This window comes from Asterias rubens, chromosome 9 (genome assembly GCF_902459465.1).
Source record: "Asterias rubens chromosome 9, eAstRub1.3, whole genome shotgun sequence".
NCBI lineage: Eukaryota > Metazoa > Echinodermata > Asteroidea > Forcipulatida > Asteriidae > Asterias > Asterias rubens.
The window spans coordinates 2,493,735-2,517,754 of record NC_047070.1 but is presented as its reverse complement, the minus strand read 5'-3'; the positions used below and the strand labels follow the sequence as shown (position 1 = coordinate 2,517,754).

The following is a 24,020-nucleotide window of genomic DNA, read 5'->3' as shown; positions in this document are numbered from 1 at the left end:
GCGCGTTTCGCCGTATCATGACATGTGTTTATAACAAATCCGTAATTCTTGTTAACGAGAATTTATATTGTTTTACCGTTTTCTCAAAAAGTAAAGCATTTCATGGACTAATATTTCAAGAGAAGTCTTTCACCATTACCTTCTGTAAACCCTGTAAATTATTTGTAAATCTGTGAACTTTTTTTTTTTTTTCTGTACCGAAAGGGTCCAATGGCTTTAATGTGAATCTGTAGACATTGTGTTTTGTGTTAAAAGTACCCAAATCCTTTAACGTGTAAAGGAAACAACTTTAACGAGACTTGCACAGTCTATGTGTAAGGTAACAGAGGTCTGACCTTATTTTAGAGTCTTCTACGGTTCTTTGAGACATTTGTAGAGTCAAATTCAGTTCTATTTCTTTCCAAAGGTAACAAAGAATGTCTTGATTTCTTGAGCATTCAACGTCACATTAGTCGGTACCACAGAAACAGCATCTGTAACAAATTAGAAATAATAGCTATTCAACACAAAATATGTAACTTTTCTTTCAATTATAATTGATTTGCCAAATGGTTAATAAATGAACTCCCAGTTGATTTTACCTTCATAAAATTTTGAAATATACAGCTCTGCAATTTTTCAGATGATCAGCTGTGTTTCCTTTTTTCTCTTTAACAATGATGACATTTACAACTGAAAAACAGTGTACAAGTGCAAATGGCTATTTCTTTTTCTGTGCACTTAAAAGGTTTGAATATAGAATACATTTTTGAACAATTTTGTGAGACAATACTGCTTGTTAAAACTTAAAAGTTTACACAAATAATGAAATTGTCCGGTTTTTTTACAGCTACCTTATAAAGATGTTTTTTTTGCTAATGACAACTATAATAAGAATTACATAATTTACATAGAATTTAATTTTCCAATGTCTCACATCTTAAAAGCAAAATATACCTTTGGTTTTTGGAACAGTTTGCTGAAAATCTGAAGTTAATAATGTGTCCATGGGGGAAGAATGATACCTTATAGGAATACAACAAACTGAGAAGCATTTCTGCACTATCGCTTCTTATTTTGTGGCATAAAAACTGAAATATTTTTACATTACCACATTACTTCAAAGTGAAATGTTTCTCAAAATGCTTTATACTATCAAAAGCTGCTGTAGGCTTCTTACAAATGTTTTTTATTGCCATTTATTTTAAGACTGATTTCCAATGAAAATTGTCTGTTTAACACTAAAAAAAAAAGGAGTAGTTTATTGATTGATTTATGAAACTATGAACCAAATTCAAAATTGAACTAACCTTGATTGAAATCGTCGGTAGCCTCATCGTTTTCTACGCCCGTTTTAGTGTTCCAAGTCCAGCGTTTGACCTGGTTAGTGGGCCAGATTGCCGACAGACTTCGCTCACTAATCTCAGCGATAGATTGATTGAACGGAGACAAGAATTTCTGAAAGAGAAAAATATCACAAGTGAAAAAAGAGGAAGTGCTTCGGACATTTTAAATTTGTAAAAAAAATATGGGAAAGCATTCTAAAGCGAAGCTCACCCATAAGGATGATGAAGCATAAGAAGGAAGAAGTTTCCCCAATAAGACTGCTCTTCTGAAACACTCTTAAAGAAACACTCCTTAAGGCACTGGACACCTTAATTGGTAATTCCCAAAGACCAGTATTCTCACTTGGTGTATCTCAATGTATGCATTGATACTCAAAGCTACAAGAAAATAATAACAGAAAAAAAACACCCGTATTGCACAATTTTGTGTGCTTTCATATGCCTGAAAAAAAGGCTTCATCAGGCCTGAAGTCTTTTTCAGATTCAAACATTTTAGTGAGAAATTACCTATTTCTCAAAAACTACGTTACTTCAGAGGGAGCCGTTTCTCACAATGTTTTATACTATCAACAGCTCTCCATTGCTTGTTACCAAGTAAGTCTTTATGGTAACAATTATTTTGAGTAATTATCAATAGTGTCCAGTGCCTTTAAAGGGTCTATGTAACTTTTGTGGGACAAAAAACACAATGTTCACAGATTTACACTATACTTACACAGTTTGAAGATAATGATAGGAGAAAGCTTCCCTGAAAATATTACGTGCTGAGGTGCTGTAGTTTTTGGGAAATGAGTAAAACAATGTCATGAAAATAATTTTTGTCTCATGAGACCAAAATAATTTTAATCATTTACAAATGTATTTTCATGACATTGTTTTACTCATTTCTCAAAAACTACAGCACCTCAGTAAGTAAAATTTGAAGGGAAGCTTTCCACTATCATTATCTTCAAACCCTGTAAGTTTAATGTAAATCTATGGACATTTTGAAAAGGTACCCTAATCCTTTAAGAAAATCTACAGTAGTTCAATAGAACTTGAAGATGATGGTGGGGGGAATTGAAGGAGATGTTTTACGAACCACAAGATCCACCGTAACTGGCTTAGAGAGGATAGGATGCTCGTCTTTCTCATACAGATGTTGGAGACGGATTAAGATTCGTTTGAAATTTGGAGATTTTTTGGAGCTATCATAGATTCCATTTGCCACTGAACAATAAAAAGAAACAAATTAACAAATTTCTGTTCGTATTGTTAGATTTCAATGACAACTTTAAAGGGAAATGTAGATAATAAACGATAAAATTAGCCTGTGAAAATTTTATTTCAAAAGGTGGTGGCGTTTTTGAGGTATCGCTGAAAATCAGGTTATGTCCACACAAAAAGAATAATCCATAATTAAAAATAAACAATCTGTACATTTCTGACAGTAACGTGTCTCAGATTAAAATTTTGAGTGATAAAAAATAATATCTTTTTCTATAACCATATTACTTTGAAGCGATATGATTCTCAAAAAAGACACTAAGGTAATTGTCAGAGACAAGTCTTCTCACTTGGTGTATCTCAACATATGCATAAAATAACAAACCTGTGAGAATTTTAGCTCAATTGGTCATTGAAGTTGCGAGATAACAATGAAAGACAAAAACACCCTGGTCACACGGAGTTGTGTGCTTTCAGATGCTTGATTTCGAGACCTCAAATTCTAAACTTGAGGTCTCGAAATCAAATTCGTGGAAAATTACTTCTTTCGAAAACTACGTCACTTCAGAGGGAGCGGTTTCTCACAATGTTTTATACTATCAACCTCTCCCCATTACTCGTTACCAAGTAAGGTTTTATGATGATAATTATTTTGAGTAATTACCAATAGTGTCCACTGCCTTTAATACTATTGAAATATGCTGTACCATAGGTTTTTTTAGCCTTTTATCTTAAAAATGATGACCGAATGTACACCTTCCCTTCTCAAGAGATGAAAATTATTCTAGCATGTAGTTAACGAATACGCAACTCTCCTGAAAACATTGCTCTGGGGTTTTAACTTTGTTCTCAAAACCTTGACAACTAATGAAGCTGAAACTTCTACAGGTAAATAATATTACATACATCTTCATTCACAGAGAGTAGGGATTCATGTCGTGGCCAGCAGCTTGACCTACAAAAGGTACCAAAACCCTTTAAAGGGAAGGTACACAAGTATTCATTTGGTCTTTGGAACCATTCAATTGTTTTGAAGACACTGGACACTATTGGTAATTATCAAAGACCAGTGTTCTCACTTGCTGTATCTCAACATATGCATAAAATAACAAGCCTGTGAAAGTTTGAGCTAAATTGGTCTTCGAAGTTGCGAGAATGATGAGAGAAAAAAACACCCTCGTTGGACAAATTTGTGTGCTTTTAGATAGGAATAAAAGACTTATGGCTAGAAGTCTTTTATTATTTTAGTGAGAAATTACCTCTTTCTCAAAATCTATGCTACTTCAGAGGGAGCCGTTTCTCACAATGTTTTATACTATCAACAGCTCTCCAATACTCATTACCAAGTTAATGTTTGTTTTGAATAATAATCAAAAGTGTACCTTCCCTTTAATTGGGCTTTCCACAGAATCATCTTCAATCTTCACTTCAGTCTCTACTTATCAATCCGTGTCTACAAAATCAATTACTTCCCAATTATTCAGAACTTTAAAAACAGAAGGCTGTTTCATCATATGATGTGATTGGTTTAAATATTAAACATTTCTACCGGAGCTCTCACAGGAAAAATGCATAAGACGAAAGATGATGAAAACATAAAAGCAGTACTGTGTAGCATCGATGGAATGTGCAAGTGGACTTTGGAACGATAGAGAAGTGGAAAGCCTGAATGTGTTGAATTCTTGCTTCATTTGTAACTTTATGCATCCCTTCTTAATAAAATTATTCAGCGTAAATTTAACAAGACCGTTTACCTTTGGATTTTGGAACAGTTTGATTATTTTAATCCTATATAAATGTTAATTATGCAATACATGTAACTGGTGAAAGTTTCATTTTAAAGGATTTGGGCACTTTTTGTAACAGGAAACACATTGTCCACAGATTTACATTAAACTTACATCGTTTGAAGATAATGATGGTAAAAAATATTAGTTGCTGAGGTGTTGTAATATTTGAGAAATGAGTAAAACAATGTCATGAAAATACGTTTTTACATGCTAAAATAATTTTCGTCTCGTGATCACCGAGACGAAAATTATTTTCATGAGAAACCTTTCTGATGGAAACGCTTCTCAGATTCAAACCTTGTTTGGATAAATACTCAATACTGATATCCTTTTCCGCAAATTTTAAAGGCAGTGGACATTATTATTGGCAGGGCTGTATGCTTCGTTTTTGAAAGGTTTAGTGCACCAAGGCATTTTCTTCTTGGTAAAGCGCACCCTATGCTGAAATTGCAAATTTCTGCTGGAGCATTTCAAGGGCACCAAGGCAATGACCAGGGGACACGGAGGCAATCGCCTTCGTTGCCTCCGTGAAGTATCAGGCCTGTATTGGTAATTACTCAAAATAATTATTAGCATAAAACCTCACTTGGTAACGAGTAATGGGGAGAGGTTGATAGTATAAAACATTGTAAGAAATGGCTCCCTCTGAAGTGACCTAGTTTTCGAGAACTTTGTGTGACAAGGGTGTTTTTTTCTTTCAAAGTTATCTCGCAACTTCGACGACCAATCGAGCTCAAATTTTCACAGGTTTGTTATTTATGCATATGTTGAGATAGACCAAGTGAGAAGACTGGTTTTTTGATAATTACCAAGAGTGTCCAGTGTCTTTAATTGAAATGATACTCAAAATGCTTTATACTTCATCAAAAGCTGATGTGCTTGCAGACAAGTAATTTTGATTGGCAAAATGTGAAAATCTCAGAGCAATGGAGAGTTGGTACATGCTAAAACAATTTTCGTCTCAATTAGACAAAATTTATTTTTGTAAAAATTGTTCAACTCATTTCTCAAAAACTACAGCATCTCAGCAAGTATTATTTTAAGGGAAGCATTCTACCATCATTTTGGTTAAACCCTGTAAGTAAATCTGTGAATGTTTATGTTTTGAGTTGTACAAAAAGTACCCAAAGGTAAGTGTGAAATCTTACAGTTAGCTTGGATGTCCTCAAGGTGTGCCTCATGAGAGGTATTGTACGTCCAGCCTGGGGTCTTAAATGTCAAGAGGTGGACGTTAGGAGGAAGGTCGGGGAAGATTGTAGGTAGGGGTTTGCTTATGATGTTCTCATTCCATAAACCCTGGAGCTCTGCAACTGTTGGAACTTGTTCTGGATTGTAAAAAAAGAAAAAGACAGTAACAATGGTAAAGAGAAAGTCTCTGGCCAGATTCTTTGTGGTAAAGAATGTTCTGGTTGGGTTCAATGTTGTAACACTCTTAACCCTCTCACCTTCTGACCATTTAATAGCATCCACTTTGGTTTGTTAAGGGCATTTTTTCATAATATTACTTGGAATCCAGAATCGAGTTTCGGGATAAAAAGAAAAAAGAAAAAAATCCTGGACAAACAATTCTTAACTCTCTTACTTTCTGACCATTTAATAGCATCAACTGTGGTTTGGTAAAGCCATTTTTTAATATAATTACTTTGATTACGGAATCGTGTTTTGGGAAGAAAGGCAAACATTTTCCCAGCCAAGAAATTGTTTGAAAAACAAAACCCCCACAACCCTTATGGAAAGATTTCCATATCCTACTGTATCCGCTTTTTACATGTCGACAGAACTTGATACTTATTTTAAGACCTCTGCTAACTCCCTGAGTATTTGTGTATTGATTTATCATGTGCTGAGCGATTATGGTGGATATTGGATGGTTCCAAGTCAACATGGCTGACAGGTACATAATAATAATATTCAGAACCAGTTTTTATATATACACCCCTTTTTACACCCGAAAGGCGTCTCAAAGCGCTTCCAACATTAAACCATCTCAGCTCCCAGGGGACTATAAAGCCTGTGCAACAAATAATGTGCTATTCGGCTAAATCAATCACAAGAACCATCTCTGCCCTAACAGGTACCCATTTACCCCTGGGTGGAGAGAAGCAATTATAGTTAAGTGTCTTGCCCAGGAACACAAGTGTCATGACCGGGACTCAAACCCGCACTCTGCTGAACAGAAACACCAGAGCTTGAGTTCGGTGCTATTATCCGCTCGGCCCATAACCCTACGTACACCACAAGTACATCCCTATTCAAGGTTGGGTCACACATCTTGTCTTATTTTCTTTAAGCCAGAAGAAGAAGAGTATTTGCGAAAACAACAAACGTGAACTCACTTGCTCTGTTCGCTTTCCATGTTTTATACCACGCTGTCTGAGTTTGATTGACAGCCATGACGATCGGTGGGTTCTCCAAGTGCAGCCAGGCACGACGTTGAAGCTCGCTGGAGTGCGTGCGGTTACCAAGCAAAAACCAGAGCGTTGGCGTGACAACAAGCGGCTGCTCCAACGTCAGGTTGTTTTTGTCGTCGTAGCCGGAGTTGGTGACAAGACGTCGAAGGAGCATCACCTGATCGCAATCATTCATGAAAAAAAGTTTATCATTTATCATTCTAGATCTAAACTTATTAGTGACTCATTATAAAAGAATAAATTGGATAAGTAGACTTTGTCACACGGAGAAATTTGCATAACTGCCTTGAATCATAAGTTATTTCTGTTATTTCTGCTTTTGCAGTTTGTTAACATGAAAATAATAAATATGTAAATTTATTTGAATTCAAAACTTGTATATTTACTTTGAATTGACTTTTGAGTATACATTTCAAGTTCAGAAACACCAGAATTACCTCAAACAAGAAACCATGAACAATAGAGTGAAATGCTAAGCTAATCTGGTTTATCCTGATGCCTTATTTTGGCTGTAACTCTGGAGTAATGCTCACAGTAAGCTTTCCTTTTTTGAAAATAATGTCAACCTATAAAAACTTCATGGCCTTTTTTGCACCGTTAAATAAGACTCAATATTTTTGTTTAGTCTGTTCGACCTTTTGTGGGACAGATAAGCTTTGTTTTGTACGCAGGAAATTATGGTAGTATACCAGTCTTTAAGTTCTTATATCTGTGCTCATCATAAACAGGGTTTGAATTCACATTCAAGTGTCTCTATGTAGAATAATGTGGAAAAAACCCAAATTTGTTCTTTGTACACTTTTAGGGGGAGGAAGGGGGTATTGAAGAAGTGTATGGTTTGTACGACTACATAATAATAGTAGGCATTTTTAATGTGCCGTATCATTCTAATGAGATGTTAAAGGTGCAGAGATGTCCAGTGAAAAGAAAGCAAAATAACAATTAGGGAAAACATTAATTAATTAGAAATGGAAAGCAAAAAAACAATGAAAATGTGAGTTTTCAAAGTAACTTTGAACTTTGATATCGGCAATATTACAAATAATTTCAGGGAGTTCGTTCCAGAGAGAAGATCCAGCATAAGTGAAAGAACTCCCCCCCCCCCATACGGTGTGAGTTTTAGGAACAACCAGTGAAAATGAATTCAGAAGGACCAAAGACTTCTAGAAGGATGATATTGAATGAACAGATTATTGTACATACCTCCATCTGGCCGTTCTTTAAACTCGCCACACCATGACTTCTCTTTGACATGACCGTCAAACGAACATCCTGTTTCACTGACTCAATGTGAGCTGAGCTTACCAGTGGATAGTAGTTCTAAATAACAGGAGTCAAGGACAAAAGTGCAAAGTGTGAATTCATTGTTCAAAACAGTATGAATTCCCCGATCTTGGGTTCTTCTACATGTATGCCCAGGGGCCGATCTCACAAAGATAGTCCTAACTTAGGATTAGTCCTAGGACTCTTTAGGAGTTATTAAATACCTAAGGCTAGTCCTTAATTAGGTCAAGTAATTTATCCTAACTTGAGATAAAACTCGTAACCTTTAGGAAGTGAAGTTTATGAGGTACAAGGGGTCGATTTCACAAAGATAGTCCTAACTTAGGACTAGTCCTAGAACTCTTTAGGAGTTATTAAAAACTAAAGGCTAGTCCTAAGTTAGGACAATTTGGACATAAGACTAGTCTTAACTCTTTGTTCAATCCAATACAGGGCCCAATTTCATAGAGCCGCTTAAAGGAACGTTACAGAATTGGTAAGAAACAAAAATCGTGAAGATCACAGATTTACATAAAACTTACATGGTCTAATGATGATGATAGAAAACATCCCTTGAAATATTTCTGTCTGAAATGTCATATTTGATGAGAAATAAATAATGTTTGGAGTTTATCACCCAGTGAGCGTTTTATTCATTTTTGTTCTGGCATCGATGCAATGCAAAATTTGTGATCGGTTTTTCACTATTCTCTCGTGACCCAGATGGCTGATCGTTCTCAAACTACTACAGGTGTGTCAGTTTATGTATATAAAGTGTTTAAACTGCCAACAACTGTTTTGTTAGCAAAAACCATTTCTGTAATGTTCCTTTAAGCAGAAAATATTGTTCAGCAAATGTCTGTTTTAAGCAGAAATAAGCAGGACACTAGCCACAAACTGTACATAAGACATGGTTGTTTGTTTGGCAACTTAACTCTGGTAAGCTTAATTTGGGCTCATTTGATCATCGAAGTTGCAGAAAATAAGAAAGAAAAAAACATTGTTGCACAAATGTTGGTGTTTTTTTCCCAAAAACTATGTTACTTCAGAAGGAGCCGTTTCTCACAATAGTTACCAAGTATGTTGTTATGGAAAAATTTGTCTTGTGTTCAGTGCACTGCAGTGCCTTTAAATGCGGACAAATAATGAAAATAACAATTTAAACCTTATCTTGAATGATTAGGTGAAAAACTTACTTGAGAAACCGGTTCTGGAACTTTAGTGCGTAGTTTGCGCGTCATAGTTTGAAAGCCGTTGTCATTGGTATACAAGGTGCTTGAAGAATCGATATTGGTGGCGAACCTAGGAGGAAAAGATGACAGAAATACAACTTTTATCTTTTGAATGGGCTAAGGTAAAGTATACCTTTGGTCTTTGCAACTGTTCAATCGTTTTAACTCTATATAAATCTAGTGTATACATTACTACTGCATGTTGCGGTTTTGAGATATCATTGAAAGTGCGGAGCAAACATGTCCATGCAGGGACATATTTCTAACACTGGACAAACCCGTGGTCACAACGTCTCGAGCCCTTGCGACAGGGTGAAAGCCTCCGCTGCACCTACATACCACAGCTTATAGACGACCTCACCGCAATCGGCCTACAACACGATCAAGCTGTTCAAGTTGCCCAGGATCGGCCTGGATGGCAGGGACAAATTTCTAACATTGGACAAACCCGTGGTCACAACGTCTTGAGCCAAGTTCGGACCGAGTAGCGACAACTATGTATATACCCTGATGAAAAGTGTAAACACTTACCTGTAGACAAGCTCTTTGTTTGGTGTGAGTGGTCCAACTTTGAAGTCCAACTCGATATGGCCGCATACGATGTCATCGTTGTGAGTGTGCGGCAATTTAAAGAGTCGCAGAGTAACAACGAAACGACTGTTCTGAGAGTCATACATACTGCAAAAAATAAACATTAATTATACTTTATAAATATACACGAACGGTCCGACAGGCCACAGAGATGTATAACAATAAATTAATAACGATCCTACATATCTTAGTTAGAGATGGATTAAAGGCATAGAAATATGAAAGAAAACTTGATTAAGAGACATCATTGGGACAATAAAACAAGCTAAATGGAGATGGACTGGACACACAGCCCTGAAGAAATGACAATAGATGGAAAACAAGAATAATGGATCGGGCAACACAGGACATGGACAAGAGGTAGACAGAGAAGAAGATGGAGAGATGACATCAGGGTGTATGCAGGAGCACCCTTGACAAGAACTGCAAAAAATAGAAATGAATAGAGGAGGGCTACATCTTACACTGGATGAACACAAGCATTTTTGAGATATGGCGGACACAATGCTACAACATTATAAGGTTTGGGTAAATTTGTGTGTATACACCCAACCAAAGAGTACACTCCAATCACGTCCGCCATACCTCAAAAAGGCTTATAGCTACGGCTAGATCAGCACAACTGCCAGTGTTGAAGAATAGGTAGACGCGCACGATCTAGCCGTAGCTGTAGCCGAAGCCGCCATTTCGGACACGGCCTTAGCCAGCAGAACTTGAGAATTTTCTACCACAACAGTAATATTAATATTATTATTATTATTAACAAATGTAACTTCTTACTTGTAGATAGATTGCCTGGTTTCGTTGACAAAAGGACCAGTTACTATATCCGTCTTCACCATGTCACCGACGGAATGAGCCGAACCCTGAGGGCGGAACACATAGTTGTTTGACGTCTGTCCAAACATAACGTCATAGTATGAGTAGTACTCCATGAATGTCTGTTGCATTTGGATGGTTTTACCAGTGTGTCTGAAAGAGAAAGAAACATGGGTCAAGTTCGGGCATGGACCAATGGATAACAAGGGCTTGTTTAGTGACGTACATAGGGCATGCGCACAGAGGTTGAAGTGCGGACGACTCTTGTCATGTCATCTCAGGGCGAACGGCAACTTAACACACGTTATCATTTTGTTCTAAATGGTCCACTCTGCACTGTTCTACGAAACTGGCTACTGTTTTTGTACATTTTTTTTGTGCAAGTCGCCAGACACACAAGGAAGGCCACTTCAAGGTATGGGCTACAATTATATTTTTCTAGAGGCCGTTGCAACCTACTACTAGGGCTGAAACAGGGTTACCCCTTTTACACTCCATACGAATGTAGGCTTGGGTATCATCAGTCCGAAGCCTGGCCGGTAGAGCAGAAAGCACTACTTCCCCAATATTACACAGTAAGTGTCATGTCCGAGATTCAAACCCACACTCTGCTGATCAAACACCAGAGCTTGATTCTGGTGCTCTTAACCGCTCGGCCATGACAAGCCACACTGGTGACCAGTGATGCAACCATGCCCAGAGTACGCTGGTTCCAAATAGTTGACTAGAGTAGTCCAACTTTCTGTGACTAGACAGAGATCGGCAAACTTAGTCAAACTATTGTCAACGATAGTCCTTACATGAACTTGGCCATGATGAGTGGTTTGAATTAGTCATATTTAAAATAATTTTTTGGTTGAACAAATTAGTAGAGTTTGAAACTTTTCATGGTGCAAGTATATTCACAGAGGGGTCTGCGGTAGCACCGTGTGTATATCTCTTTTTGAATTACATACATACATACATACAAAAATGTTTTATATACCGCCATTTCAGCAAGACCACAGCGGTTTGTGATGAAAAAAAGAAACAAATAAACGAAGAGACAAAATACAAGTTAAACCAAACAGCAAAACAATCTTTGTGGGAACAGGTGTGATTTCAGATGCTTCTTGAAAATATGAGGTGAATCAGCAGAGCGCAGAGATGGGGGGGGGGGAGACTATTCCAAAGTTTAGGAGCGGCAAAAGAGAAGGATTTGTCAGCAGCTGAAGCAAGAGATCTGTGGTTTATTTTGTGTTCGACACGACGGGTAGTGTCGTTTGATGACCGCAAGCCGACTCTTGTGTTGGTTCTGACGAGAACCATCAGTTTACGACTCTTTGCCTAATTTTGTCTTTTATTATTGTGAGTTCGGAAATACATTTTACATTGAATTGACTCTACCCTCCAACATTTCCCAAACATAAATGATACTTACTTGTCCGTGATACTGTGCAGCAGTTGAGTGCTCATATCATACGTCACATCGAAGCAGTCGTTACTGATGTTCTTATAAGACGCCATCTTGGGGGTACGATTCTTATCATTCATGGATGCAACGTTGAGCTTGATTGTGGGAAGGCTTTCGACCCTCCCCATGGTTGCAATGGTATCATCCGGTTTGGTCTGGTACTTGATGTAGTAGACGTCAAAGTTCATCGGTGATAGTTGGGCATAAAAGAAAAGATGGTATGGGTCCCCTGGACTTATGGGACGATTAACCTGAGGAAATAAAGTAAGGGAAAATTAACCAACATTGGCTGTGGCTGTGGCTAGATTAATCAGTCTGTATGCTTCAATATTACCACTGCAGCCATCAGCCACAGCCAAGACCCTCCACCAGCATATGGCTAGATCACTCAGTCTGTATGCGTCAATATTACCACAGTAGCCATTAGCCACAGCCAAGACCCTCCACCAGCATATGGCTAGATCACTCAGTCTGTATGCTTCGTTATTACCACTGTAGCCATCAGCCACAGCCAAGACCCTCCACCAGCATATGGCTAGATCACTCAGTCTGTATGCGTCAATATTACCACAGTAGCCATCAGCCACAGCCGAGACCCTCCACCAGCATATGGCTAGATCACTCAGTCTGTATGCTTCGTTATTACCACAGTAGCCATCAGCCACAGCCAAGACCCTCCACCAGCGTATGGCTAGATTACTCAGTCTGTATGCTTCTATATACATGTAGACCCTTTGCATAATGGGAATTGCTACAGCACAGACACTGAGCTTACGCACACAATTTTAAGCTTTTGCTTAACCATTGCCTCGCTTGTCTTGTCTTGCTATATATTCTACTAAGGCCAAATAATAAAAAAAAAAACAGTTGAGTGTCCCTGCCCGCATCCTTTTGTTTGGACGGCATCCTTTTTTTTTACTATTAACTATTTTTCGATTTTGGTGGTAAAAAAAAAAAAAAAGTTTTTATACATCTTTTCAAAAGGACTCGCCTAGGAGCTTTTCCCGAATCTAACTTGATGCTCTCGAACACTTGTAACCTTCTGTTTCATAAAACAATATTAGTGAATGCCTACCAGCCAATCGTTATCCGACTCTGTTAGTGTTAGTGCTAACACAGGTCCTCATGCAACTAATAGGTATAAATAAGTTTGCGGTTGATTCAAACTGAAGAATTTGTGGCCTGTTTGATTTGAAATACTTAGTGGCCATCTTGAAAAAAATAGTTAATAGTAAATAGTAAGGCCCTCATCCTCCTCTTTTTTGAAAAATCCGCACGATCAACTGGTATTTGTTGTTATCTGGCCTAATGTGGAGTAGGTTTTTCAGACTTGGAAGGAAGACAAGACAAGTTCTAAAAGGGCACAATCTACCCAGCAGGTAGATACACACATGGTGTTACCGCAAACCAAGTATACATTGATACCTCACCATGCAATGCCACAAATCACATAGCTTCCCATAAAATAACATTATCAATATAAACCATAACAGAAATGGGTAATTTTTTACCACGACTGGGTAATTTTTTAAATGATTATTATGGTTGAACAAAGAATTGACTAGAGTGGGATTCGAACCACCGACCTCCAGATTAATGTGCCGGCGCTCTACCAACTGAGCTATCTAGACCTATGTTGCGGTGTCCATACAACACTGACCTGGCTCCCAATGTGCCTCCCATGTATATCAATGACAGTCACATTAGGGTCGGTAATGTTCATTTGCACCAGTCTCTTGACAGACCAGCCTAGTGGGTTGTACACAAGTATTGGAGCCAGGGGCTTGTCAGGTCCGACATCTGAAAATATCAAACATTACAGATTCAAATCTTGCAAAAAATCGTTAATGGCCAAGGGCCCAATTTCATAGAAAATATTGCTTAACAATTGTCTGCTAAGCAGTAATGAGCAGGATACCAGTTACAAATTGTACATGTGACCTGATAGTTTGGCTGGTAACGCTATTCTAGTTAGCATTATTTTGTTGTGCAAAGCTCCTTTTTTGCTTAAAGGGACACGTTACCTTGGATCGGTCGAGTTGGTCTATGAAAAGCGTTTGCAACCGTTTGTTATAAAATGCATATGGGTAGAAAGATGTTTTAAAACTAGAATACAATAATCCACACAAATTTGCCTCAAAATTGCGTGGTATTCTTTTTGCTTTGCGAACTAACACGGTCGGCCATTTATGGGATATTGACTCTGTGTTAAAGGAAAAACGTGCAATTTCGAGGAATGTTTGAGTAGATCATTGTATTCTACTTTTACAACACCTTTCTACCTGTATTCATTTGATAACAAACGGCTACAAACGCTTTTCAAAGACCAACTCGACCGATCCAAGGCAACGTGTTCTTTTAAGCAGCTCTATGAAGCTGGGCCATGCTGTTTCGACTCTAGCAGTCTTTCTCCAAGGCTACCAAAGCCTAAAATATTCAAATATTCTATACTTTGGTATATCAGTGCTATTTTTAACGATAGTGTCATACATTATTTAGTAAACACTCCAAAAATTAATGACCATAAAAACTTGCTTGATGAGAAGCACTGCAGCTGTTGATAGTAAGAACTGTTTCAAGAAAGGATTCCCTTTGAAGTAATATTGTTAAGTTTTCCACTTTTTCAAACACAATATCAACCTCTACCCTAGCAGGTACCCATTTATACCCCTGGGTGAAGAGAAGCAATTATAGTAAAGCATCTTGCTCAAGGACACAATTGTCATGACCAAACCCAACCCCGATGACTTAACCACCAGAGCTTGAATTTGATGCTTTAAACCGCTTGGCCATGACACCCTACAGAGTTAACCATTTGACTAGAAGACGGAACTTAGTTACCCAATGCCTCCCCATTGTTTAAGGATGTAAGAATGTTCTCTGCATCTGTTCCATCCATTGCTGGTTTCTTGAGGAGATCCTTAAACATCATCTTCATTGAGTTGAGAGTCTTGGTCTCGGCGGAGAGGAGATGATCTTCATACATAGCCTCAACCTTAGGGCTCTCTGTGCCGGTCACTCCGTCGTGATGTTGGACCTGAAAGACAGAGTTCACGATTGCCAAAGCGGTGAGACTTCATCACAAATGAAAGACTGGCTGCGCTGATTGAGGGGCGCTTGTGTCTCACAAGTGATGAGGCGTTAGAGCGGAAGGCAAAGTGGTGAGCTCATGTGATGAGACAAGGAGGCCTACCGAGCGCAGTTATAGATAGTCTGCCTACAGGTAAAGTTTGACTGTTTTGAACTCTGGCTGTGTTCCGCGTGTTCTGAATCCAAACTAAATAGCCGCCAAAACATCCTAATGGAAACTTCACACAAACTTTTTGTAGAGAAGACAATGAAAAAACGTGGGATGGAAAACCAATGCAGCCAGGTAGGGACTGAAAAACCCCATTCCCATGTAAAGGCTCTGGTCTGGACTCGAACCGCGGTCCATAGAGCTGAGAGGCATGGAGAGAAACCCCTGAGCAAACCTAACTGGGCCCACTTTCATGGCTCTGCTAACTGCTGAATTCTGTTGCTGAATTCACCATTCATTTATGGGTGGCACTCGCCTCTCATTTATGGGTGGCACTCGCCTCTCACCAAGGTGACCCCGGTTTGATTCCCGGCCAGGGCTGATTCCCGGCCAGGGCCATATGTGAGATGAGTTGTGCTTTGGTTCTCTGCTGTGCCACAAGGATTTTCCAGACTATCCGGTTTTCCTCCCTCGGGAAAAATCAAACACTTTTGATCTTGGCTATGCTCCGTGGTCATAATGGGTTGATGTGGCTGGCAGCTACAAGCCTGCTTCTTGAACACGATGTAGCCGCGTCCCTTGCAATTCAGCTCTAGCTCCGAGTAAGGATGATTAGCCCCCCAAACTATTTGTTTATTATTTATTTATTTTCAACTTGCATAACAAGCGCTGAATTTCTGCGTTAGCCTTGTAAGCCCAATGCCTAGTAACGCGGAGAAGCACACACACAAGTCAAAACTCCCCGCTTAACCCTGAAATATGCCTGACGTAAGAATATAATTCCCTGCTTTTATAAGCGCCAATTTTTTGAGGGTAAGCGAGCCATGAATCTGGGCCCTGCTTCTGTTGAGAGAGATTTCCTGTCATGTTTGATAGAAAAACAGACTTACCTCGGCCGAAGCCCAACGCAACGAAGACAGATTTGTCAATGCTCCAGAAACGTCTACAGTACGGTTGACTGCAGGCATGTTGAGATACACACTGAACAGCGTCTCACCAGCATGAAGAGTTGATTGTGCGCGTCGAGCTGTTCCTTTTAGATTAGCACGAGATGTGTAAAACCCAGTCCAGACTGAGTCAGCAGCTGTGGAAATATCAACATTAATACCAGACATTTTAAATATGCACCATTTTTGCTGATGATTTGTGGTAACATAATGTTTTTTGGTGAGGGTTTAAAAAAAAAGATTTCTGCTTACAAATGGCAGAATCACATCCCCGGAACCACCAGAGCTCGAGTCAGGTGCTCTAAAGGCCCGGTCACACAGGCCCCAATAACGAGAACGAAAACGATTAAAATACACGCCCTCGAATGGTTGAATTGCTACACGCAGAATACGGCCACGCTTTTTCAACCAATCGAGGGCATGCATTCTTATCGCTCTCGTTTTCGGGGCCTCTGTGACCGGGCCTTTATCCAGTCAGCTACAAGACACAACACAACTATAAGTGAAACCTTATTGAAGGTTTCCTAAGATTCTTGTTTCTCACCGGACGAATAAGACAAGAAGTCTTCTTCTCCTCTCACAGCCCAGGTGGTGTTGATTTTATGGATAGCTTCAAAGTATTCTCCAAGTGTTGCATACTGGATGTGAACCCCGAGGCCCTTAGAATTCTTGTTAATATAGGAGACGAGTTTGTCCATGTTCTCAAACTGGATTGCTGCATTGAAGAACTGTTTGTCACAACCCTTTAGTGTGGAAAGAAACATTATAATCAGATGTTAAATTTGCATCCAGGATAAACAATATTAATTTTTGTTTTTTACCCATACACCGATGTGTGTTAGAACTGTGAACTCAGTACTTTCTTGAGTTCTGTGAAAAAAAAATCACAAGCATATTACTCGGGTGGGATTCCAACCCATGACCCTTGCAATTCTAGAGCAGTGTCATACCAACTAAAAAAAAATAAAAATATTAAGGGGTTGAAGAAAGAAAAACGGATTAGTGGGACCTGCTACCTCCGGATAAACCTGCCTTCACTCTACCAACTGAGTCAGCTAGCGCTATCTTGACGGTCTCCCTATTTTGTCAATATCTTTGTTCAGGGGTGCCATTCAGAAGACATTCAACATGTTACTGCCGTGTAGCCAGGGATCACACCCAAACTTACAATACAACCTGGGAAGCAGCAGCAGAGGGATCACCTTAAGGGGATGTATCTTTTTATGTCAAATATCAAGCAAAACAAACCACAACCTTGTGATTGCAAGTCTAGCATTCTAACCACTGGACCACGGTTAGTCGCAACCTAGCCCTGGCGGCCTTACAGTTTCGTTTTGTACTACAGTGACGTCCTGGACATCAGGGTACATTTCTGGGGCGGAAAATTTTCACAACTTCATAACTCAAATCTTACCTGCAAGAAAGCACCAATTTCAACAGATTCACATTCCATGGCAGCATATGTTTTTCTGCGGTGGGTTTTGATCGTCATATATTCTTTACAAATCCGTCATTTTCATGAAATAATGCAGCTCCCAACGTTAAGGAATTCCCATTTTTGTTTGTACTCTCACAGTCTGCCGTGTGTACGCAAGACGCACGGCGCGCAAATTTTGAATCGTGTTGTTAACGCTGTGCAGTCAAGATACGGTGACCAAGAATTCATGCGTCTAAGCTTGCATCATGCGTCTTGCACGCAAATGTATACGCGTACGCACGACAACAGACAACACTGTGAGAAAATGATCGAAACGGTAATTTTTTAACGTTGGAAGCTGCTTAATTTTACGAAAATTACGGATTTGTGAAGAAAATATGAGGACCAAAACCCACCGCAGAAAAATGTATCCGCCATGGAATGTGAATCTGTTGAAATTATAGGCTTGTTGCAGGTAAGATTTAAGTTATGAAGCTGTGAAATTTTTCCGCCCCAGAAACTGGCCTCAATAGTTAGGACTCTGTTCCTGTGTACAGAGAAAGAGTCCTATATAGGGCTAGTCGCAACCTACCCATGGCCATAGAAGTTGAGGTGTTTTGAACCAGGCTGCACGCTGTTTGATACTGTTGACCATGGTAGCAGCGTACTGTTTGATGTTTTGATCTGTGACTGGCAAACTCATATGAGGATAAACGCCATCAACTGGTGGTTTGGGAAACAAGGCGTATCCATTCCAGTAGAAACCGGTCCTGTAAAATAAAGAATACTTCCATCATTTACAAGCTAGTAATCAAAATAAGTCTTCCGATTTTCTAATCAAGATATTTCTCTGGTTTTACCAACATGTGTTTTTTGTTAATTCTAAAACACGGCGTATCAATTCATGTAGAAACCAGTCCTGTTAAATAAAGAATACTTCCAACATTTCAGAGTGATACTTGAAATATTTCTTTCATTTTTTCAATCAAGGTAATTTGCAATTTGCATCCCATCCAAAGGACAAGGGAGTTTTATACTTTCCGATATGCGTTAAATTAGACGCTAGTCCTTGAAGAGGTCACAATACCATTTAGACACCCCCCCCCCTCCCAGCACACACACACAATTTGAAAGTGTGAGATAGCGTGACAGAGTTGTGGCAGAGCGATCAAGCACACCGGACACATGCTTTGCCGTTTCTGATCAGCAGATGTGTGGGTAAGAGACACTTGACACATTCATGATTGCTTTGTCCTTTGGTTGGGACACAAAGCTGGAGGCCCTGTGTGCCGTGTAATGCACATTAAAGAACCAAGTTACACTTATCACTAAGAGAAGGGGTTTTCCCCGGTGTTTCTGGCAGTGGCTGCTGTATGTTCCCCAGTACCTTGTTAACCCTTAAAAGGTACTGCATAAACTTTCTCATATCGTTAGTCCTGTCTGGAAAGAAATAATAATACAGGCTTTCACACGTGGTAGATAAAGCACCTTATAAAAGAAATAGTTATTTTTAGCAATTTTTAGACAAATATTTTACGCAAATAACATACTTATCTGAGAAAGGCAAATCTGGTGGAGTACAATAGCTATACTGGTCCATGACGTGGGTAAAGATCTGCTGTTTGCTACCAAGCGAGGGCGACCCACGCCAAACGAACTGTAAACTTTTGCTCTTTTGCATCTGGTCCTTAACGTCGTAATCGATCCGGGATATTAGGTGCGCATCAAAACCCATCATTGCGAACAGCGAGGGCGTTGCTGATGATGCGCCAAAGGGATCTACGTGCCAGCTGAAGTGAGGGCGCTTTCCAAAGTTCTCATAGATGAAAGAGTGACCCTCTGAAGAAGAAAAAATTGCAGGAACACAAAATGAAACCTTACAGGTTTTAGATACTTTTTTTTCTATTTTTTTTTTCTTCTAAAAAACTTGATGACTAATGAAGCTGAAGCTTCTACAGGTAAACTATATGACATACTTTTTCATTTACAGTGAGTAGGGATTTGTGTCATGGTCAAAAACTTGATAAACAAAAGGTATGAAAACCCTCGTGCCGATGCTCTACCAACTGAGCTATCTACAAACCTTTTTACAAACCATCGCTTGTGACGAAAACAAAATCTCAGATTTGCCTTGAAGATTCACAATCTTTACATCCGGAAAAAGACCTCCTTAGCTTACCTGTCATCTGTTGAATGGTGGCACTGTACTCAGTGACTGCTTCATCATGCATGACTTGCCCTCCAATGATGAACTCCAACTGACCAGATTGAACCAGCTGTTGGGTCTGATTCTGGTGGATGCAAAATACTAAAGAAAATTAATAATAACATAAAGAAGAATATTGATTTTGGTTTTTACCCTTACATCGATGTGTGTAAGCACTGTATACTGAGTACTAACCAGAGTTCTGTGAATAAATTACAGGCATGTTACTCGGGTGGGATTCGAACCCACGACCTTTGCAATTCTAGAGCAGTATCTTATGAACTAGACCATTGAGATTGCAAGGTGGCTAGAGGCAAATTTAACATCTAATAAAGAAGGTCTCAATTATCTGTCACAATTAAATAACTCAACAAATCTGTTTGTTACTTATGATTATCCCTCATGGAAGTGTTCCCGGCCCATTTTCATCTGCTTACCGTAAGCTAAGAATCGGCGCTTGTGGAAGCAGGGAATTTAGCGCTTTCGCAAAGCGTGCTTCAAAGATTAGCAGAGAAGTTTTGCTAGTGCGTGCGTACTCTCTGTTACTAGGCATTTTTCGCTCACCCAAGTAATTCAACGCTTGCACAGTAAGTGGAGAATGGCGATCGTTAGTGAAAGTCAAAAGTCGCAAGCCGATGAAATTGGCGACTCGAGTTTGACTTGTGTCTTAGTCATCAACTTTCAGTCAAAACACAGCTCCTAAATTAACCTTTTGAGTGTTGTTTGCAACCGTTGTCCACCACAATCTGAAGAATTCTTGTTCAACGCAGATGAAGCGTCGAGATTTATCTTTGATGAGACTTGCTACGACTGTGGTGTAAACGTTCGCTGCATAAGCCACCATGCTCTCCTACAGCAAAAAAAAAAAGGAAAGAGAAATCTGGGTGTTTGTTTTAGTTATGCAGAGGTAGTTTAAATAAAAAGGTTTAACAAAAAAAACTAGGGGGAAACTAGGGCTGAGTAGGAGAAAAGGGTCCTACAGTGCTAGTACAACTGTCCAAGTCAAATTTCAAAAGCGGAGTTCGGCGCCTCAGTTACTGAATCTAGACTCTGTACTAAACAAGACCCCAGGTCTAGGGCGTTGTACTCCTCTTCATGATCCTTTGACTTGGGCAGTTGTACTACAACGTCTTCACTGTATTCACTGCACTCCATGGGGTGCCATGGCCGAGTGGTTAAGAGCACCGAACTCATTCTCTGGTGTATCTGATCAGCAGAGAGTGGGTTGGAGTCCTGATCGTGACACTGTGTCCTTTTAAAGCAAGACACCTGAAGACACTTAACCATTGCTTCGTCCTTCTGATGGGAAGTATAGCAATAGGTCCCCTGTGTTGTTATAAAAACTGATAAGATACAGCATAGGTTGTGTTCAGTGCTCTTCTTAACCACACGCCACCACACTTCCACTGGTACAGACAAAGTCATTTTTCAAATTGAGGAACAAGTTGACTTTTGATTGATTAGCAACTCATACATTTTTGTGTGTGTAGAGTTTTGCTACAAGCCACAAGGGAACTCATTCATTTAATAATACTACCAAACCCATTGAATATGTATCGTAGGGTCATATGTTATCGACCCTCATATGTTTTCGACCCCCAAGTTTGATTCCGCGAGACTGTGCAAGCTCCACCTGTTCACTCACGGTCTGTATTTTCATCAGGCTTAACCATAGCTGAGAATAAAGTTTCCTGTCGTAGGTTATGCTCAAACATTTATTAAATTATTAATTTTTTGTATAGAAATCAAATGAGTCAAAGAAACATCATCCAACCTCAAAAGTTCAAAACAAAATTATCATCTGCTAGATTGAGTTTCATTCTCCTTTAGTCACTCAATAGATCACGTGATGTGATTGCTATTTGGGATTCTATGGCGTGAAAATATGGGGAACAAATTAAAATATTTTAAGTGAAAATGAAAACAAATTAATTTTTTGATTAACTGCAGACTGTAATAAATTCGGATAAACGTAAAAAATAAAATGTCTACATTAAAGATAAAACATAACAGATTGATTTCTTACTCCTGAAACCAAACATTACTGGTCTGAAATGGGGGAAAACAGATTGTTATGAAGTGTTTGTGCTTCAAGGGGGGGTGGGGTGTTTTACTGTCATGCCTTGTGATAGTTCCAGTGTGGCGGTTTCAGTCTTCCGCCGTGTTCCGTTTTCCGGGTGACGTAGCCGGACATTTCAACACGAATTCTTCTGATTCTCTGACGCTCGTTCGGTATAAATACAGGATAATTTGCTTGGTCTTCACATCAAATTCTCTCATACGATCCACGCGTTCGCCGCTCGTTGTACTCGTGGACGCCGCCATGACAGCTACCGGAGAGTAACACGGATGACTCGCTACGGCACTAAAAATGGACTACTTTCGCTTGCTGTGCGCAGGCATCGCATGACGTAATGTTACCGTATTTGGTCATTCGGAAAACTGAACACGGCGGAAAGTTGAAACCGCCACACCGGATTCTAATCTAGAAGCCATAATGTCTTCTTAGGACAAAAATGTAAATAAATTTGTTTAATAGTAATTGAATGATACTTTTGATTTATTTTGCACGCCATACTAGCTTCTGAATATTCAATAAAATACCAACCAATGAAAGTTCTGAAAACATATGATGTCGCTCCAATGTCGTGCATGCATTAGCACTGTAAATAGGAGGATAAGCGGACTATCTCTCGCAACGAAAAACCAAAATTTTTAAGATATCAACACATGATGAAGTGCAAGTGTCACTGTAAAAAGGTTGAACAGATGATTTAAAAAAATCATGTAGTTTTTGATTGTGAACAATTGTCCCGTTATTCTACAGAAAACCCTTGACGTGACCAGGATAGTCCTGTACTGTACTACTCACCTGACACTTAAAAAAAAAACTAAATTTATATAAACTGCCAAAGCAAAATTAATTAATTACAAATTAAATATAGATCAGAATCAAATATTCCCCTGTCTGTCGGTCTCATAATCATACCTGAACAGTGTAAATCCATCCGACATCCATATGACTATGGGGTACCACGAATGCCTCGATAATGCCTGCCGTGTCAGCAGTCGTTTCCTCTCCATGAGCCAACTCATCTCTGCTCGCCTCATGAACGGCGGCCGTGAAACACGTACCTGGGAAACACACCACAAACAGACCTGCTGCAACAGCGAGCAAACACGCCTTCTTCTGCATCTTGTCTCTCGGTGTTTACTAACTGACTAATAATACACTGACAGCATCACTAAAGTATCCACGATACCTTAAATGCACTGTGAGAAATGACTTTCGACAGCTCTTCTAGAACACCAGAGCACAACATGAACAAAGAAACAGCCTCACAAAATGATGTTCTTCCTCCTTTTTTCGGTACTCTCACAAACAACGGCGACTTCGGCTACAGCTACGGCTAGATCGCGCGCGTCTGCCTATTCTTCAACACGGGTGTAGATGCGCTGATCTAGACGTAGCTGTAGCCGAAGTCGTCGTTTCAGACACGGCCGGCCAGTTTCAATCAGCGGGATCACGTGATCGGATCACGTGATTGCGATCACGTGATCCTCGCTAAAGGAAATAAAAGGCAGCAGATAAGAGGCAGCAGCTATCAAAAGTTGTGCGAGTTGATTTGATGATTTGTGATTTATTTGGCAAACTATACGAACTAAATCATTAGAATACATGAAAAATAGACAAGTTTACAAGAAGAGAGGTACTATAGATACTTGCAACGTTTCAACTAGCAGAGTCTTTCTCGAAAGCTTTCAAGTTTCTGTTTTGACCATGCCCAATTAGGCTAAAAATGTATATTTTTCTTGCATGTTTTCACGGGGACAAAACTTGCAAAAAATGTGGGTCTTCTGAAGCTGGGCCTGATCGACCATATGGCAGAGAAAGAAGATTCAGTCGGGTTAGTAAGGGAAAGGCTAAATACAAGCAAATACGGGCGCGTCATAAAAAACAATGTCCACAAGCTAAAGAAATCTTACACGAAGACAATGTTTTCTTCCGGATGGGTGGAAATATTGATAATACTTACTTGTCGGTGGCGTTGTAAGCCAGGTAACGCTCTATCTTGAATGTCATCGAGCAAGCTTAAAACGATGATAAGCACAACAAAGTTA

General features: G+C 39.3%; 1 protein-coding gene across 1 annotated transcript; it reads right to left on the bottom strand.

Moving 5' to 3' along the window:
• Positions 1-236: 236 nt before the first annotated feature.
• On the bottom strand, positions 237-23,305 carry LOC117294875 (epididymis-specific alpha-mannosidase-like). The gene is made up of 19 exons (XM_033777421.1): positions 22,888-23,305; positions 20,608-20,748; positions 19,872-19,983; positions 19,243-19,531; positions 18,285-18,462; positions 16,820-17,018; positions 16,219-16,412; positions 14,932-15,127; positions 13,751-13,890; positions 12,058-12,341; positions 10,599-10,790; positions 9,759-9,905; positions 9,192-9,297; positions 7,936-8,052; positions 6,658-6,889; positions 5,470-5,646; positions 2,407-2,534; positions 1,290-1,437; positions 237-473 (listed from the first exon to the last, which is right to left on the bottom strand). Exons 1-19 carry the CDS (start codon positions 23,092-23,094, stop codon positions 391-393), a joined length of 3,270 nt encoding a protein of 1,089 aa, XP_033633312.1. The 5' UTR covers positions 23,095-23,305; the 3' UTR covers positions 237-390.
• Positions 23,306-24,020: the final 715 nt, after the last annotated feature.

Coding starts and splice junctions, on each gene's coding strand:
- LOC117294875 (XM_033777421.1), bottom strand. CDS start 23,094: ATGCAGAAGAAGGCGTGTTTGCTCGCTGTTGCAGCAGGTCTGTTTGTG. Junction 18,463..19,242: donor GATTTGCCTTTCTCAGATAA/GTATGTTATTTG, acceptor TTTATTTTACAG/GACCGGTTTCTACTGGAATG. Junction 6,890..7,935: donor TAAAGAACGGCCAGATGGAG/GTATGTACAATA, acceptor GATTGCGATCAG/GTGATGCTCCTTCGACGTCT.